This window comes from Schistocerca nitens, chromosome 5, assembly GCF_023898315.1.
Source record: "Schistocerca nitens isolate TAMUIC-IGC-003100 chromosome 5, iqSchNite1.1, whole genome shotgun sequence".
Classification (NCBI taxonomy): Eukaryota; Metazoa; Arthropoda; class Insecta; order Orthoptera; family Acrididae; genus Schistocerca; species Schistocerca nitens.
In genome coordinates this window covers 846,920,087-846,940,798 of record NC_064618.1, presented here as the reverse complement: position 1 = coordinate 846,940,798, position 20,712 = coordinate 846,920,087, and the positions used below count along the sequence as shown (strand labels likewise).

General features: G+C 39.7%; 2 protein-coding genes across 2 annotated transcripts in view; one reads left to right on the top strand and one right to left on the bottom strand.

The window, feature by feature from the left end:
• LOC126260880 (E3 ubiquitin-protein ligase arkadia-C-like) overlaps positions 1–17,374 on the bottom strand; it is a 314,762-nt gene extending 297,388 nt beyond the window's left edge. Inside the window, exon 1 of the mRNA XM_049958323.1 lies at positions 17,259–17,374. The gene's annotated coding sequence lies outside the window, so the exon portion shown is untranslated. The remainder of the gene's footprint in view (positions 1–17,258) is intronic.
• Positions 17,375–17,457: 83 nt separating this feature from the next.
• The window catches only part of LOC126260881 (UDP-N-acetylglucosamine transferase subunit ALG13 homolog), a 36,600-nt gene continuing 33,345 nt past the window's right edge, over positions 17,458–20,712 (top strand). Inside the window, exon 1 of the mRNA XM_049958324.1 lies at positions 17,458–17,612. Coding sequence (XP_049814281.1) covers positions 17,526–17,612 — 87 coding nt within the window. The 5' untranslated portion in view covers positions 17,458–17,525. The remainder of the gene's footprint in view (positions 17,613–20,712) is intronic.

The window sequence follows — 20,712 nt, the reverse complement described above, 5'->3', positions numbered from 1 at the left end:
ATCAGGTAAACAGACACTGGACACCTGTTACCTATAAAACAAATGTCTCCAACAGCTTCTATAATCTGGAGACTGTAGTCAAAAATATTCAGAAACAGTTGTAAAAGACACAGGAAAATATTCCAAGTCAAGGGTAACAGTAATCAGAGTTAGAAAGAGCAAGAAGAGCCTTCTACTAAAGGAGCAGGTATGGGAGAGGGATGCCCAAATTACTACTCCCTGGGTAATCAATACACAGCAACTAGAATTTTTAGGCCTAATGCAGGCCTCAGAGAAGTGACAATCTGTAGAAAGTATGTCATCTAATGATGCATGGGGAATATGGGGAGAGGAGAGGTTTTTCGACTGGACATTAGGCATAAGCTGGAATGCTTCTTGCATAGACATAAAGACTATGTCATTCTTAAAATGTTTTGCCAAGACCTAAATGAAGCATTAGGTGGAACATGTAAAATGCAGAGCGTCAGGAGTCGCTCACCAAGATGAAACCATCAAACACGAGTGTGAAGGATGTATCACCTCTCACACAGTCTGATCACACATAGCACAGCTACCATCTGAATGTTTCCCATTAAGACGTTGCTTGCATAACAAATTCCAGAAGCATTCAGTATAATAAGATCCCAATCTGTCCAATCCCTATGATTTTCAATATTTTTACTAAGACTTTTTTTTTTCACGATAACGTAAATGGTTTCAAAAACACAGAGTTTTTATATAACAATAGTCACAATGGCAGTGGGGAGGGGGGAGCTAATGTGGGGATAGCAATCATCTTTGGAGAGAAAAATGTCTGTACGCACCCTAATTTCTCTTACATTACTATCATGAGCCCTATGCAAGATAAAATAACAGAGAAGACCAAGACCTGCTGCTTTCAGAAAAACAAGATAAGAGCCATATACAACGCTGGCAGAATTGTTTTCTTCCTTGAGCACCGGTTCTCTAAATTTACCAGTGTTCCTAGAAGACAGCATCACCTTTCTTCTAGAGAGTCCAAGCAAGTTTCCTGAGTGTTTCTGTTATGCTTCTGTTGTTTGTTGTGGTCTTCAGTCCTGAGACTGGTTTGATGCAGCTCTCCATGCTAATCTATCCTGTGCAAGCTCCTTCATCTCCCAGTACCTACTGCAACCTACATCCTTCTGAATCTGCTTAGTGTATTCATCTCTTGGTCTCCCTCTACAATTTTTACCCTCCACACTGCCCTCCAATGCTAAATTTGTGATCCCTTGATGCCGCAGGACATGTCCTACCAACCGATCCCTTCTTCTAGTCAAGTTGTGCCACAAACTTCTCTTCTCCCCAATCCTATTCAATGCCTCCTCATTAGTTACGTGATCTACCCATCTAATCTTCAGCATTCTTCTGTAGCACCACATTTCAAAAGCTTCTATTCTCTTCTTGTCCAAACTATTTATTGTCCATGTTTCACTTCCATACATGGTTACACTCCATACAAATACTTTCAGAAACGACTTCCTGACACTTAAATCTATACTCAATGTTAACAAATTTCTCTTCTTCAGAAACGCTTTCCTTCCCATTGCCAGTCTACATTTTATATCCTCTCTACTTTGACCATCACCACTTATTTTGCTCCCTAAATAGCAAAACTCCTTTACTACTTTAAGTGTCTCATTTTCTAATCTAATTCCCTCAGTGTCACCCGATTTAATTCGACTACATCCTCGTTTTGCTTTTGTTGATGTTCATCTCATATCCTCCTTTCAAGACACTGTCCATTCCGTTCAACTGCTCTTCCAAGTCCTTTGCTGTCTCTGACAGAATTACAATGTCATTGGAGAACCACAAAGTTTTTATTTCTTCTCCATGGATTTTAATACCTACTCCGAATTTTTCTTTTGCTTCCTGTACTACTTGCTCAATATACAGACTGAATAACATCGGGGAGAGGCTACAACCCTGTCTCACTCCCTTCCCAACCACTGCTTCCCTTTCATGCCCCTCGACTCTTATAACTGCCATCTGGTTTCTGTACAAATTGTAAATAGCCTTTCGCTCCCTGTATTTTACCCCTGCCACCTTTAGAATTTGAAAGAGAGTATTCCAGTCAACATTGTCAAAAGCTTTCTCTAAGTCTACAAATGCTAGAAACGTAGGTTTGCCTTTTCTTAATCTTTCTTCTAAGATAAGTCGTAAGGTCAGTATTGCCTCACGTGTTCCAACATTTCTACGGAATCAAAACTGATCTTCCCCGAGGTCGGCTTCTACCAGCTTTTGTAAGGGTTTTAATAACCTCTCCAATCAGCATGTGAAATACGTATTATTTTAGCAATGGCAGTTAACAAATTTATTTTAAACCTTACTGAATACGCTACACCTCTCTAGATAGAAATGTGTGTGTCAAATATAACAAGTTTTTCAAGAAGAGTCATCGTTGGAAGCTAACTTTCCTTTCTTTCAGGAATTTTAGAACATTCAGCATGGTATCCAATAATGTTGTCCAGTAGAATTCACCTTGCTCCTGCGACTTTCAGCTTCCAAAGAATACCAGTGAACGTATTTTACCTCATAAATGCTGTGTTAGGCAGCAGATAGTGCCTTCCCCATTAAGGAGGCTGGTTGTTATATTGTCGCAGAAGAAGCTGAGTAGTGCCGTGGTGTAATGGTTATGATACTAAACTGTTGCATGGAGGGTCGTGAGTTCAAAACTCACCTGGACTGTACAATTATAATTTTTATATTCGGTTCGAGTACATTCTAGAAGTATCCACAAATGTCAAGAATCATTGTACTGGAACGTTCTGTAGCTGTATATACACTGTATGTGTTCTGGCCGGAGGCAGTTCACTCCACGCTCTTGTATGTGCAAGTGCTGAATAAATCTTCGTTAATAAATCTTCGTTAAGTGAAGTTAGTGTTCGCTATTCATCTAATTACACCTTCTTCTACGTGACATTATTCTGGTGGAGGCACCGGGTATTGGAATTTGTAACAGCGCACATTATCACAGGCACAGTGGCTCCCATCAGGCCACAACAGAGTCGCCATTTACATGGCGAGAAACCCGAGTTCGAGCCATATTCAACACAACACAATCTATCAGAGACAGAAGAAGAAGAGGACATTACGATGACAGCAACTATGTGCCACCACATGAGACATCCTTCTGCATTCTCTGGTGATGATGGCCAAGATCCAAACAAGTGGCTGAAGGTATATGAGCGTATAGCCAAATTTAGCAAATGGGATGACACCACGTGTTTGGCTAATGTATTTTTCTACTTGGAGGGCACTGTCAAGGAATGGTATGAGAACACTGAGGAGAAGTTCACAAGCTGCGAAGTATTCCAGGCGGAACTACGGAAGTATTTCAGCGACACACAATGACAGAAGTGCAAGGCTAAAGATAAACTAAAGTGCAAGGCACAGCATCCAGGAGAAACTACAGCATCCTACATTCAAGACGTCTTGGAGCTGTGTAAAATAGTGGATCCTAGAATGAAGGAGGAAGATAAGGTTGCACATCTCATGAGAAGGGTGTTGCTAAGGACATGTATCAAGCCCTACTCCTCAAGGTGGTTTCGACAGCAGACAACTTCATAAAATGGTGCCAGTATATCGAGACAATGCATCAAAAAAGATTACACCCAAGAAGTTTGAACAGCTTCCAAACGTCGTATCGATGCCTGTGATGGAGAAAGCAACTGATGTAACAAGTGTACTTCATCAGACAGTGAGCGAGGAAGTTCAGAAAGCACTTAGATTGAACAGCAAGCAAAAAACCGAGCCACTTCAAGAGGTCATAAGGGAGGAAGTGGAACAGACATTGAACCCAATCTCTCGTCCTTCATTTCCCTTAAAACAGTGAAAAAGCCGAGACCCAGGCGGAGTGTGTGTGTGTGTGTGTGTGTGTGTGTGTGTGTGTGTGTAAGTACAATCCAACTTCTGCACCATTTCAGTGCAGCAATGTGTTCATTGTAAATATTTTAGTAGTTGTATTACACATTTATTACCTTATAAATCAATAAAAAACTCTTTTTATTTTAAATTCAGTGCATTAGTATTTGTAAAATGATCCTTCATCTGCTCCAGTCCGGAATCCCTGAACCATTACACCAACAACCTAACAACAGCTTTCGCATCCGCAACTACCCTCCCGACATGGTACAGAAGCAAATAACCAGAGCCACTTCCTCATCCCCTCAAACCCAGAACCTCCCACAGAAGAACCACAAAAGTGCCCCACTTGTGACACGATACTTTCCGGGACTGGACCAGACTCTGAATGTGGCTCTCCAGCAGGGATACGACTTCCTCAAATCCTGCCCTGAAATGAGATCCATCCTTCATGAAATCCTCCCCACTCCACCAAGAGTGTCTTTCCGCCGTCCACTTAACCTTCGTAACCTGTTAGTTCATCCCTATGAAATCCCCAAACCACCTTCCCTACCCTCTGGCTCCTATCCTTGTAACCGCCCCCGGTGTAAAACCTGTCCCATGCACCCTCCCACCACCACTTATTCCAGTCCTGTAACCCGGAAGGTGTACACGATCAAAGGCAGAGCCACGTGTGAAAGCACCCACGTGATTTACCAACTGACCTGCCTACACTGTGAAGCTTTTTATGTGGGAATGACCAGCAACAAACTGTCTATTCGCATGAATGGACACAGGCAGACAGTGTTTGTTGGTAATGAGGATCACCCTGTGGCTAAACATGCCTTGGTGCACGGCCAGCACATCTTGGCACAGTGTTACACCGTCCGGGTTATCTGGATACTTCCCACCAACACCAACCTATCCAAACTCCGGAGATGGGAACTTGTTCTTCAATATATCCTCTCTTCCCGTTACCCACCAGGCCTCAATCTCCGCTAATTTCAAGTTGCCGCCACTCATACCTCACCTGTCATTCAACAACATCTTTGCCTCTGCACTTCCGCCTCGACTGACATCTCTGCCCAAACTCTTTGTCTTTAAATATGGCTGCTTGTGTCTGTATATGTGTGGATGGATATGTGTGTGTGTGTGTGTGTGTGTGTGTGTGTGTGTGTGTGTGTGTGTGAAGCGCGCGCGCGCGAGAGAGTGTATACCCGTCCTTTTTTCCCCCCTAAGGTAAGTCTTTCCGCTCCCGGGATTAGAATGACTCCTTACCCTCTCCCTTAAAACCCACATCCTTTCGTCTTTCCTGACGAAGCAACCATTGGTTGTGAAAGCTAGAATTTTGTGTGTTTGTGTGTCTATCGACCTGCGAGCACTTTCGTTCGGTAAGTCACATCATCTTTGTTTTTAGATATATTTTTCCCACGTGGAATGTTTCCCTCTATTATATTCATAACTATTACGTATCTTAGACAATCTATAGTATGGCAGATCAATTGTGTGGTTTCATCTTGTGTTATGGGTGTGGACAGATGACCTAAGGGGGCATTGAGCTATGTTTTCTTTTACATGTAATAAGCAATAATAGATGTACAAACAAGGAACTGTCATGATGTTAAGTTTTTTGAAATGTTCCCTGCATGTATCCCTAGTGGATAAGCCCACTATACATCGAAGAGCTTTTTTTGCCATCTAAAAATTGATACTGAATTGGGAGAATTTCCCCAGAGCAGAATACCATACGAAAGATGGGGGCGGATATAAGCAAAATATGAATGCAGCAGTAAGTTTTGGCTGACATTATTCCTAAGCTTATAAAGTAGGAACATAGCACGTGCAAGTTTAGAACAGACGTATGTGATATGTTTATCCCAACTAAGTTTCTGGTCAATCATCATTCCTAACAGTTTAACAGACTTATTTTCTTTGTTTGATACCTTCAAATTAAAGAATATTTCCTCAGTTTTGTTTCATTTCTGTATAGGGAGTTTGCACTAAACCAATGAACCGATTTTTCAAATATTATATTATTTTTTTTCTCGTACAGATTCAAGAGTCTGTCCTGAATTGATAAAAGTTGTATCGTCCACATAGAGGACTGTTTTATAGGGTAAATACTGTGGCATATCATTAACATACACTACAAACAGGAAGGGCCCAAGTATGGAGCCCTGTGGCACACCTCTTTTTATTGTTTGTGGGTTTGACAGTTGCCCATTTACACTAACAAACTGTACTCTGTTGCTTAAGTAGGATTCTAATAATTTTAGGTTGTCCTCTTCCACACCATAGTGTCTTAATTTCATGATCAAAGTACTATGAGATACAGTGTCAAATGCTTTACTCAGGTCTAGGAGAGTAGCACAAGAGATTAATTTGTTTTCAAAGCCATCAATATTTTCAACCACTTTAACTGTGGATAGTTTAAACCTGAATCCATACTGTGAGTTACTTAACAAGTTATTTCTCTCAAAATAGTGATTCATTTGATGGTGAACACAGTCTTTGATTATTTCAGATATTATTGGTATTAATGAGATACGGCAATAGTTACTTGGATTTGATTCATCTCCTTTCTTAAATATGGGAATAGTTACTGCTATTTTCAAACAGTCGGCGAAAATCCCTTGCTGTAATATCCGGTTAATGAGAGTGGTAAGAGGGGACAGAAGACCACTCGATATCTTCTTTATGACAAAGTTTGACAGACCATAGAAGTCTTCTGCTCCGGAACTACTTAGTTTGTCTATTGCTTTGCTAACATCATTTTCAGTTACTGTTGCCCAGCAGAATTTATGAACTACATTCTTATTTACAACCTAAAAGAGCTTTAGCATAAAGCATAGATTTGGGGGGAGACAAATCTTGTTGTAAACTGAAGTTAACAAAGTATGAGTTTAAGATATCTGGGGCTATGGGTATAGCTAGTCGAGTTGTTGGTCTATTTATTTCACTTTTAATTACTTCCCAGGCAGCTTTGCAACTGTTTCTAGATTTAAAAATATAGTTATTGTTCGCCCTATGTTTTGCCAAGCTTATTTCAGATCTATAAATTTTTCTTATTCTAATGTACACTCGACAGCAAAAAAAGTGGGTCACACCTGAATTCCAACAAGTAGGCTGCACCTGAATGTATGCAGCCAACATAGCATATCTATGTTGCACATCGTAGCAATCCTCCACAGTACAGTCGTCGTAAGATACAGAATGGGTACCACTAGAGACTACCTTTCTTAATGACAGTCCATCCAGATGTAAAGTAACACCACGATAGTACAGAAGAGATCAGACAGTCCTTAACGTTTGTAAACTAAACTTAATTACAATAAGTGACATTTCAAATGTTATGGGACAACTAATTTTTCCACATAAATCGTTCAGTAATCCTTTTGCACAATTAAATATTTGAGACAGTATATTGATTTATAAAGTTGTATGGCAATTGGAAAAAAGTTCTTTGCTGTCTAAAAGGTTTACCCAACATATGCTGAACATCATTCAACATTCAACAGGGAGTGGTTTCGCATCAACTTTATGTAATACTAAGCAGTTAAAAGAAAACGTGATTAACGGCAGCAAGCACTCTACGGAAATCCCAACATTAACAGTGAATCACAAGTAATATCATCGTTCACATTACTCATCAACAGTTACTTGTACACAAAGTTGTACTTTAAATGACATGACCAACATCTTCGTTCTGGATCCGGATGCAAACCCAGAACGTAAAGCCATTGTTAACCAAGCACAGCTTTGTGCCTTATCGAGACTCGATTACTAGGCAGAAAGAGACGTCAAATATTGACGTTTGCACCAGTATCAGTTATCAATTCTCAACTTGAACGTAAATGACAATAATGATTGTACGAAACCAGGAACCCTAACATGACAATTACCTTCTTGGTAATTAACCTCGAAAGACATTGTATATTGTTGCATTGTCAAGGAACAAAGGATGCACATGTTTAAAATTGAAATGCCATCATGTAATGCTGGTGACAAGGATGCAAACCCAGCACCTAATCAGATTGTTGAATAAGTAAGTAAAATCAGAATGTAGATATCACAGTTTGTCACCAGTAGTGAGGTAGGAACCTTAAATGGCGACTGAAGTTGTATTTCGTGACCGGGATTCAAACCCGGCGCCTATCGCCGTTGTCGTCTAACCGGGACACGTCAATAATCAAATTCCTATTCAGTAGTAGCTAGGAGTAGCATGTTTAGTTGCAAACCTTAAGGCCTTTCTCATCCCTAGTAACGTGCTGCCTAATATCTGTGATATCATGTTGTTAATTTACAAGTGGATTGACTGCTGTAAAGAGCAATGTTCTCTAGTAGTCGTGTATCATTGAGATGTAAATGAAGTGCCTCAGCAGAAAGTAATTTCCGTCGTGCAGCACGTATTGTTTCAGAGACACTGAGTACATGTTATAAGTGCATAAAACGTGTATTATATACTACGTATATAATATTATTATTTGGAGAAGCTGCCGCCAAACCTGTTGACTTTTACATTCTGCTTAGTTGTCGTGGTTGAATACACGTTTTCTTAAGTCTACATCTAATGCAGAGCGCTTACAAGAAAGAATAGTTTCCTGCGTCATGCTATTGCTAGCTAGTTGAAATATTTTGTGGTAGCTATGTTTAAGATGAATGTATTTTTTGAACGTATTGTTCGTCAAATATTTGAATGAATTGTCAACTGTAGGTGTGCCTGCACTCGCGGCTCGCGAGCTACAGGCCAGCCAGGCTGGCCAAGGCGAGATGGAAGTGAGCGAGCTGACGGTGGCATTGGTGGGCCAACAGCCCGGGATGAGCCAGCATCGCTGCTGCGCCTCTGCCGCTCCGTTTGACATAAATATGTTTACCTCCTCTCCTGGCATCAGTATAAGAGTGGCAAGCAGAAATACCCATCAGGCTGCCTGCCGTAATGGCTCACTGGGAGAGGTCTGTTCGAAATAGAGTAGTTGCTCTCATTGAAGGAGGAGGATGTGCCGACAGAGAAGCTGGCAGACGGTATGACGTACCACATACCACTGCAACGAGGTGGTGGAGGATCTGCCTTGAAAGAGTCACCACCAACAGTGCTCCTGGCTCAGGCAGGAAGAGTGTGAGCTCACAGCAGGAAGACAGGGACCAAGTGTCTAGGAGCAGAGAAAATCCCTTTCTGAACGCGAAGCAGTTGTGGCGGGAGACCAACTTCCCCGGCTCCAGTGACACGATTCGCCGAAGGCTGAGCGACACTGGACTGCATGCACGACGATCCGCCGTGAAACAAGAGCTCAGCGAAGACAACATTTTATACCCGCTAGCATTTGCGGAGCTCCATCTGAGGGCGTTGTGGGACAATGTCATTTTCACTGATGAGAAGGAGTTTTCCAACAGTAACAATGGTCCACGAATCGTTTACAGGCCACAAGGGACTCGCTATCGACGCGAATATGTAACCACGACAAGAAGAAGTGGCTGGCTATCTGTTACCTGCTGGGGTTTGATTTCTGCGAGAGGGGCGGGAATTCTTCACAGGATAGAAGGAACTCTGGACAGTGTGCAGTATGCCCACATATTGGAAAATGTGATGCTTCTGTTAGTGCAAATGCTGTACGCAGAAGGGGACGTCGCATTGCAAGAGGACCATTCTCCCATTCACAAGTCTGCATTTGTTTAGGAGTGGCTCTCCACGATTGGCGTCAACGTCATGGACTGGCCACCACGGGTGGCTGATATGAACCCCATGGAGAACACGTGGGCTGAAGTCGCCAGAACATTAACAGAGAACTGGCCACGAAACCAACCAACTACTGCGGACGCTCTTTGGGACTGCGTCCTGGAAGCCTAGGAGGACGTTGCTTCTTCAGGCTGTTACGTCCGACGGCTTACACATTCTATGCCAAGACGCATGATAGAAGTACAAAATAATGAAGGATTCTGGATAAAATATTAGAGTCCTTAAAATGTTTTGTTATGTCTTCTTTTTCGTCATTGTTTCCTCATTGGGAGCTAGTGGAAGATCGCGTGGCAACAGAAAAGATACAATATGGGTTAGTTTTCCTTTGAGTTGCCTTTTTAATTCAAGTGGGTTTCTTTTGAATATTCAGTTTGTTAAATATTCTATTTTGATTTCAATTATAACCTGTCTAGATACTTACAAACTAATCAGCATAGATGGACTCTGTCACAGTAGTTTTTGTTATTTCAAATACATCTCTCTCTTCCCCTCCATCCATGAATACACCCTCCGTCCTCCACACAATGTGCAAACGATTTCATATTATGTTTACTCATTGTTAATATCTCCTCTATTCTCTCTCACACTCTCCATCTCTGTCACTATCGCTGCAAGTGCCCTTCTATTCCATTCCCCCAAAACTTTATAAACAAATCCAGCAGTTTCCATTGACATTACATTTTCTCTTTTAGTTGCTGCTGTCTTTATTCTCTATCATTCCTCTCAACACCCATGAAACCGTATTATTTGATCTCCCCTTCCCTATAACCCATTCTTTGTTCTGAAAACAGTCCTTCCTTATCTCTCGGTCATAAGATAAAATGAACTGTGGACACATCTAAGTAAGCAACACTTTGCAAGCATTTCACGCTTATATTTTGCACTTCTATCCATTCCCAGACCCCGCCCTCCTTCCTGTTACCCGTCCCTTGACATCTGCATCTACATCTAAATGAATGCAATTCATAATTATGCGCTTGGCAGGGGGTTCTGTGGTCTGGTTGATTAATTTTGTATTGGTGTGTAAAACGTGTAGGTTCACATCTCACGTCAGGCGTAGATTTTTAACACACACAAGTAACTCTCCTTCACCCCTAGTAACTCCAAGTGCAGAACCCCAGTAAGCTCCGTAGTTCAATATCCGCAGTAAAGATAACATCCCTTCGCTGCCGACTGTGGCAGAGCGGCATTTGTTTGAGCTGTGACAGATGGAGAAACCCCGGAAGGCAGAGACTCTGTCACCAGCAAGCCGTTGTAAACTAGAAAACGTATTTCATTTAATGAACCAATGGCCATGTAAGTGCACAAGGCTCTTGCTTTATTTGAAACTGAGACGTTGAAAATTGTGGTGCTGGACTGGGATTCGAATTCGATTTCACTGTGTTCCCCAAGATTGCAAACTCTTCTAGGCCTCCTCGAAAGGCACCTATCTGGTTTCGAATCCTGATCAGCACAAAATATTCATTATTTCATTTCAAGCCCTAGCATGTGCACTCCGAACTACTAGTAAAAAATAGTTGCAATTTCAACGTCTCTTCATGTGTTGTCAGCTGTAACATGTTTGTTTCAACTCACAGCACATGATGAGCTTTTTATCACAACATTACAAGATCAAACGTTTCCTTACATCTTTTCAAGTTCAAACACTCCTCTCCATCCTATTGAGGATTTGGGTTTGATGATGTGTTTGTTGCGATCACCAACGACGATATGTTGTGGATTCAACTTCTAGCCAGCAGAGTATTTTCCATCACATCATTGAAAGTACAAACATGCCACTCCTAGCTATTACTGGAAAAGAATTTGATAGTTAAAGTGTCTTCATGACCACGTGTGCGGGGTTTGAATTCCATTCAGCACAGAACTTTTTGTCGCCTGATGTCTAGCTAAACACGCGCACATCTCGCTACTGGTGAACCAACAAGCTATTTATCATCTGTTCCTGGCTAGAAAACGACGGCGCTAGATGCTGGGTTCGAATCCCAGTCAGGCAAAAACAATTCTATCGTCATTAAAGGTTCCAAAATCTCGCTATTCGTGAAAACATTTGATATTTAACTTCTGATTTTACATACTTTGTTAAAAATCCGATTAGGTGCTGGGTTTGCATCCCTGTCACAAGCTTTACATGATGGCATTTCAACATTAAACATGAGCATCCCTTGTTCCTTGTGAATCACGCCATATTATACGTCGTTGGGGGTAGTTCCTAGGAAGGTAACTGTTATGACAGGATTCCCAGTTCAGTACAAACATTTTCGTCATTTATTTTCAGGATCTGAATTGATAACTGATACTGGTGCAAAAGTCTATACTTCACGTCTCTTTATGCCTAGTGATCGGGTCTCAATAAGGCCCAAATAAAGCTTAGCTTGGTTAGCAATGGCTATAGATGCTGGGTTTGAATCCAGGTCCAGAACGACGATGTTGGTCATGTCATTTAAACTTCAATTTGTGTACATGTAGCTGTTGATGTGTTAAGAGAACAATGATATTACTGGTGATTCACTGTTAATGTTGAGATTTCCCTAGAGTGGTTGTTGCCATTAACTGCGTTTTTTTACTGGTTTGTCCAATATCGAATTTCCAGAGCCACTCACCATTGAGCGACTTTCAGCATGTGGATGGAAAACCTTTTTGAGAGCGAAAAACTTTTTCCAATTGCCGTACAGCTTTGTAACTCCATATATTGTCTCAAGTATTAAATTTTGACTAAGGATTACTGTATGATATATGTAAAATAATACGTTTTCTCAGAACTTTTGGAATGTCACTTGTTGTAATTAAGGTTAGTTTATGAGGGTTATGGGGGTGTCTGATCGCTAAGAACGTGTTTTCTAATATGTTTTATATGACAATATTAGCTGACGTTTAGACTGACTGCCATAAAGACCTTTGGTCTCTAATAGTCTCTTGCGGTACCCATTGCGTGTAGTCACACGACTGTACCCCACAGGGTTTTGGTGTTTAGAGGACCTGCAACACAGCTACGTAATGTTGGTTGTATTCGGCAGTGACCCACTTTTTTTGCTGTCAAGTGTACATCTCTTTGTACTCGCTGCTGTTATGAGATCTGTCCTTAAACATAAGAAGCATAATCCTGATGCTGTTGAGGCATGGTGTGAACCAATTATTTAGTCTCTGTGGTTTATGAGCTTGGTTATTATTCTAATCTGGGGCAACACTCATCAAATATTCTTGCAATTCCCTCCATAAATAATTTGCTTGTGTTATTCACATGCATGTCATTCCAGTTAACTGACTTTATCTAGTTCTAAACTCTCCTATATTGCATTCATTCATAGGTCTAACAGTTTTGTGTTGTTCATCTGGAATGCTGACTGGGACTGTAATCCATAGGCCATGATGGTCAGCTAGGCCTAACTTGACTACTCCAATTTCAATATTATTTTCATGGATATTACTTATTATATTGCCTAATCACGCATTATATCTAGTAAGCTTATCATTTCGACAATAACAATCAAAAGCTCTTAAGCTATCCAATAATTCCAATATTTATATGACTCTTTACCCTGATATCCATATTAATATCACCAAAAATTAAGATTCTTTGGTATTTATATTTAGGCTTAGTTAGTAAGACTAACAGTTTTTTTGTTTAAATTTACTACAAGTTCATATTCACAGAGGATGGTATGCGATATACAGATGCAATATCAATTGCAAGTTTACAACCAGGATGGTATGTTGCATGTATGTATGGCAATTTCTGATGGGTTGGAAACATGTGAAGTTTCACATGAACAACAAGGTGTACTCATCAGCTTTATCCACCCACATGGTTCTGCTCTTTCCTTCCACTGGCCAATTGCTAAAGACAGCTGCAGGAGTCATGAGCAACGTAGTTTCTTGACTTTAAAAGCATCATCATTATCAGGAAGACGACACAGTTGTCCTCAATCTGTCCTTGACAAAACTGTAGAACTTTTTAACCAAAAATGGTACTGACTTTTTAGAATTTTTGTTTTCCACATTTGCTGTGCTATGCATTATACTAGTCTTTATAGCATACATTAAGTTAAACGTTTGAAACGGATTTAAAAAGAATAATTACCAGTAGCATTATGAAATTCAATGAGGAAAACATTTCACTTTTCAATCTTGTTGAAGTGCTGGTACAATAAATTGCCCCCGCCCCCCCCCCTCCCTCCACAAACACCCTACAGCTTGCACATAGAAAATTTTGGCAGATGCACTTCTTTTCATCTAGGCATCAAATGTAAATTAAATTTGATCCCTATATAGACATCATATATGGGAATAACCATATGAAGTTTTGATGGATTGGTTTATAGGAAAAATAGCAGTGGTCAGTGAAACCTTGGCTCTCACAATTGCATGATGAATTTTTTAGCCACTTACAAGGCTTGTATCTATCTATCTATCTCTAATTTTTTGCCATGGTGCGATTCAGAATAAAAAGTTGTTTTCATATGTTTAAGCAAATGACCAAATGGTTGCTATAACTTTTAGTAAAAGTCTAGCAAACTTACCACATTTGCACCTTCACACCTGACACAAAGATGAGTACCCTCTTTTAAAAGCCCTTAAAAAGTCAACCACTGATGATAATGAACTGAAATTTGGTTTATAATGATCAAAGACCATATAGGATCTTCACACCAAATTTCATTACATTTGGAGATAGTCTAGTGGGAATCCCTGGTCCCCTTGACATGGAATGACCCATCTCATACCAATTCTATTTCCCCACTAAAAATCATTATTGCAGCAAGTTTATAGTGATTAAGCATTACGTATAACTGAAGGAGATATGCAAAATAAGTTGATTTAGTTATTTTGTATGATTTCAAAGCTTGCAATGCCTCGAGACTATGCACTACACATATCACTGTTGTTCACAACTTTTCTGGAAAGCACTGAACACACATTTGTTTATTTCACAGAAATTCACTTGATAAATATTATCTACCATGTCATCTGCTGCTGCATGGCTCTTAGGGCCAATTATATTACTGTGCAAAACACAACAATTTGATTCAAACTAATATAATAACAAAAACAATCAACTGTTGACAAAATTATTTAATTGGAGAGAAAAAAGAATCTACTCACCAGGCAGCAGCAGCAAACACATAGGAGCCTATCAAAGACAGTTGTAACTGGCGAGCTTTCAGAGCCAGTGGTTCCTTCTTCAGACATAACGGTTGAAGGTGAACGAAGAGGGGTGGAGGATAAGGACTGGAGAGGTCTAGGAAGACGGTTAGATTTCAGGACAGTCACCCAGAACTGCCGGTCAGGGGAAACTCACCGTACAGGATGAGAAGCAATTGCTTGCCAATTACAACCATCTTTTATGTGTGTGTTCCACTGCCACTTGGTGAGTAGATTTTTTATCTATCCAATTAAATAATTGATTGAAACTACTAGCTAACAGAGAACTGCCATGTGAAACTATAAACATAGTGTTGCTGCAAAGGCTGCCATGTGATGCTCTTCCATTAAAGCTTGTTTAACACATCAATCACAGAACAAATGTTGTTGTTCGCTAAATATCCAATAGTCAACACAGGCTGTTACCAAATACAACACAACTGACTGTTGTAGTTACCTGCCTCCCTCCCCCCAAACTCACAGCTCAAACTCTGAACTATGTTTTGTAAGGCAACAGTACACAGTTTGCATGTGACATAGGGCTCTGATCAGATGGATTCAGTTCCAATGTATAAAGTGTACACTAACAAGAGCAAGTAACTTTTATCAGATTATAGTTCGGCTTCTTGTATATACAATTATGAATAAATAAATATATATATATGGGGCAACAGTGGTGTACCTAGATGGAACACTGTAGAACTCCAATGCGAATTTCTATCAGACAGCTCTTCCCTACATCTATTGGTATAATTATTTGCCTTAGTAATTATGCAACTTTTAAATAACATGTACCTTATAGTATCCTTGATGAATTCTAATCACATTAAGCAAGGTTTTAAATCAAGTGCACTAAGCTGGCCTAGAACCTGTTTTAGTGATCAAGGTAAAACTTTGAAACACTTTCAACAAAAATTTAAAAAACAATCAATGCAATATTAAAGAGGTTAGTACACCTGACACCATGAATATTGCCTGTCAGGAACCCCGCTACACTTCCACATTTGTTATGGTATTCAGCCACATGAATACACGTTGTTCCTGTGTCTCCTCACCTTCCACTAGTTTGTTCCCCAGTCTATTCCAACCTTTTGGACTCAAAAAAACATCATTTGTCCACTTACCACCAATTAACTTGTGCTATGTCCTGCTTACCATGATTTTATTTTGTTCCTGTCTGACTACATGTCTTGCTGATTCCCATTTCATTTTCATGGCAGTCACAATTACGGTTAATAATCATTTCTGTTACTTGATACATTTCTTTGTTTTCCTCTCCCCAACAGTGCGTATCTTCACTGCTCACAGAGTAACCTCCAGTTTCTGAATAGATCAATTCCATACTAAAAGTTCATATCTCACTGTCATAATTCAAAACCGGCAACATAAAGACTGTAAATTTTCAATTTCACACATGCTGCCCTATCTATTTTATCAGAAACACTCCACACATTCCAACTTTTCTGTTTATTTCTCTTGCAGTCAATTCGGCTGTCATTCAACTGCACCAAAATAAAAAACCTCACCAATCAGTTCTATCACCCAATTGTTAATTTATACAGTTTTGTGTAAAATATGCTGATTACATAACATATTTGACTGATTGCTTTTTTATTTTCAGGCCTATTCATTTCGCATTTATTTTGCCTAGATCCTGTGACATCTTATGCAGATAAAGGACAAATATAAGTTACAAATTTCACGTGAAATTTTGTTGCTTACAAATAACTATATTCCCGCATACATTCTGAAAAACTCGACTGGCATACATTTATACCACACAAAGTGTTGATTGTCACAAGTATGCTGTCACAACTACATGCTGTTCCTCTTAATAACATTTTAGCTCTTCGGTATGTTTTTTCACGCGTTTTCAACTGATGTGCAATTGAATTTGTAAACGCCAATATGTATTTTGCCCAGGTATTTTATTTAACTATGTTGATCCTACGTAGAAAATACACTGATTCTTACAATCAAATTCCAATAATATAAATCTTCCACGTTCGCAATTTTGTTCAATTATACGCAATTTCTCTTTATCAATGCCTCCAAGTGACAACATAAAGTCACCGTGGGTGTAGTCAGCATGAGATTACAACTAACTGTAAATGTAAACATCGATGTAATACTCAAAAATGGTCACAAAAAATATCAAAGTCTACAATAAACATATTAAAATTAAAAGCAAGGGTTACAGTAACAGCGTTTTATTAAAAAAAAATAGCACTTGACTAGCAGCAGATCTATGGTTCTGTTCATTCTCTTCATATATACGTAATGTAACCCCCCCCCCTTCCCCTACCTTTTCTTCAGTATACTTCACATAAACAAAATTTCGATAAATCACTAGAACCCCGAGGGGATTCTTACCTATTAAACTGCATCACGGTCGAAACCTATAGTTACCGAAATTACATGCAATACACAGGAACACAGCCCACAGTTATGTTTCACATCATGTATGGTATCCATCCCGATGTGCTAACATGTCACTTGTCATACACACACAAAAAAAAAAAAATACGACGATATTTGTACTCACGGAGACGAGTAGTCATATACACAGTATTTCTGCATGACAGATAACAACTACTGCACAAGGAGACTTGGATTCGTTTCCTATACCAAACACAAATTTTGTCAAAACGCTTACTCACCTACAAAACCCCACACCTCGACACCATTTCTCGCAAGGCACTGCTGATTCGATAATCACAATACGCACATATACACGCACACACACTATCGATACGTGGCTCAATGTTTATCAACGATCTACCTACGTCACAACATCAGTTTTAACGAAAGTATGGTGCAAAAACGTGTGTTCGTTACTGTTGGCACTACAAAATTCGATCATCTAGTAAAAGTGGTTTGCTCCGAAGAAGTGTTACGTGTGAGTGGTGGCCTAATTAGAAGTGTAGTTGAAGGAGAAAGTTGGTTCTGCTATAGTTTAATATTTCCAGTTCCAAAATTCTGTACTGGGTCGAAATTTACGTGTACTGACTAACATGCCGTATTGTATTGTGTTACACTCCTCCTTTCAACTATTTGATTGATAATGTGGGTTCTTGACCGGAGAGAGCTCGGAAAAATATGAGAATTTACAACTAATCCAATAAATATTTGTCTGTGAACAAAAAAGTTAATGATTGTATATATCACACTGAATACACTTCCAGGATACATTGATGGATATCTAGTTCCCAGAACATAACAACATAGCGGCAAGTTTGTGGTTCTGCAGCTTGTTAGTAGGCAAAGTATCTTAAACTTATTTAAGTAGCCGAATTTTGTCATGGTGATAGGCTATAGTTTGCTGTGCTAAAGCGTCAGAGAAATGTGACTTCGCCGCATAAACATGATACCGTTCACGTTTCTCAGCACTTCGTGACGCTCTCGGGCGGTTCAAACAAACCTGAAGCTGTTAATGTTGCCCATCAGTGTATACGTTCAAAACACTTTAAGTTCTGTTTGGTATGGATCCCACACTACTGCAGTATTGTAGAACGGTCGCACAAGTGTTTTGTAAACAACCTCGTATGTAAATCAGTGGCTTTCCCCTGGCATCCTACCATTGAAAAAAGTGTTGTAACTGCTTTACCCGTGACGGGTTATGTGAGCATTTCAATTACACCTGACTGATACTGTAGCACACCATTCTACATACTTGTGTTTCGAGACTCAGTAAAGTTTTTGAACAATTAAAGCAAGTTGCCAAGTTTTGCCCTAGTCTGAAAGTTTAAAAGATCAGACTTGATATTTGTGCAGCTTTTTTTTACAGGGCTGCATTAGGTTCACAACACTACTATTAATATTGTGTTTTCTTGTCATGGAGTCCTATAGTTGTTGCTGCATCTGTGTCACTAAGCACCTCAATCTTGCCATTCTTCTTCATCCTCTTCTATTCCCCTTCTTTCTAGCACATCTTGGATACCCTTTAGCCACCCTTCTTGTGGTCTCCTCCTCCTTCCAGGAGGATGCCATGAAAGTGCTCTCTTTGGACATCTGCCTCTTCCATGCATATGACATACTGTAACTATCCTGTCTTCTACTCTGTATTTCTGTAGCCTAAAAGGTCTTCATCCTTCCTCTTATTTCCTCATTTCTTATGCATTCAAATCAGGCAATTCTACGTGCTCTTCTCAAGTAGTCCGTTTCTGAAGATCTAAAAGTCTCTTTTTTTATTTTATTCTGTGAGTTCACAATATGCACTACCTTAACTTGTCATTGCTTCCACAGTACATTTTTATAATACCATTTTAACATTTAAACTCACCTTTGACGACCAAAGAAGACGATTTAATTTTTAGATAGCTGCCCTTTCCTGCCTGATCGGTTGTCGAATGTGTGTGTCACATCTTCCATCATGTAATAGGATGCTACTAAACTCTTTGTAAAATTTAACTTAAGGTCTGCCCATGTTCAAGTTACTTCCCTCTGCAACACGTATATATTCTACCCCACTTTTTGTATTCATGTTTAACATATATCATCTTTGTCATTTACTACTGCAACCTGATGAACAGCATAGAATAGTGTATACATACACTTGTTCCCTACTTTAATACTCCTTGGCATGTACTTTCTACCCCAGAGATCTTGTGTATTGTGCACATACATCATAAAGAGACTGGGAGATAGAGCGACTATGTGCTTGTTTCAGACGTTTAGTTATTCTGGAGGTCTCTCTAGAAATTTCTTTCCTCACCCTAATGGCAAATTCTGCTGACTTGTGGGGATTTATGATACTTCTTACATATATGTTTGGTTTTTCCTGTGACCACAACTTCTTCTTCAGTAGCTCTACAGCCCTTGGTGAGCCTTGGCTTCTTCAACAATCTTCCTCCACACTTCTCGGTTATTTGCTGCTTTTTTCCACCCCCGTACTCCCATATTGCTGATATCCATTATTACCTCATCGATCCATCTTCTTCTAGGTCTCCCTTTTCGCCTAACTGAATGGATCATACCTTTCATCATTTTCTTTGGAATTCTATCCTCTGCCATTCTCTCCAAGTGTCCTAGCCATCGTATTCGCTGTGATTCAACAAATTTTACTATGTCCCTGCCTTGTATTAACTCCTGTAATTCAGCATTGTAGCATATTCTCCAGCCTTCTTCCTCCCTTATTGGCCCATAGATTTTGTGTAGTATTTTCCGCTCAATGCTTCTTAGAGCATTTTTATCGTTTTCTGTCAACGTCCATACCTCTGAGCCGTATGTGATAACTGGGCGGACTAGGGAATTATATATTAGCAATTTAGTTTTTCTTGTAACAAGGCTACTTTTGAAAAGCTGCATATTTGCAAAGTAAGCTCTGTTTCCTGCTTGTATTCTTTCCCTTATAGCCTTTCCAATACTGTTCATTTGTTATTAGGGCTCCCAAGTAGTTAAAAGAGAACACTCCATTGAAGCTTTTCCCATTGATGTTTAGGTTTTTAGGGGTTCTTCTGGCCTCAGATTGTGACATTACCATATATTTTGTTTTGTTTACATTTACTATGAGGCCAATTTTTAAGGCTTCTGTTTCCATTGCCCGGTATGTTTCTAGGAGTGTATTGGTATTTCTTCCTACTATAGCAATGCCATCAGCGTATGCACATATCTGGCTAGTTTTCATAAATATGGTGCCTCTTTTGTTGATTTTATTTACTGCACTATGCAGGGCAATGTTGAATAGGACAGTGGAGAGACTATCCCCTTGCTTCACACCTTTATTAAAGTCAAAGCTTTCACTTGTTCTGCTAAGGACCTTTACTTTTGCTCTTGTCTGTGTCATTGTCATTCTGATTAGTCTTATTAATTTAGCACATATACCAACTTCTTTCAGTACTCTGTATAGTTCTTGCCGATTTATGCTGTCAAAGGCTTGTTTGAAATCGATGAATAAGAAATGCAGATCTATATCATATTCATAGAACTTTTCCATCATTTGCCTTATCACAAATATTTGATCAGTTGTTCCTCTGCCCGGTCGAAAGCCACACTGATAT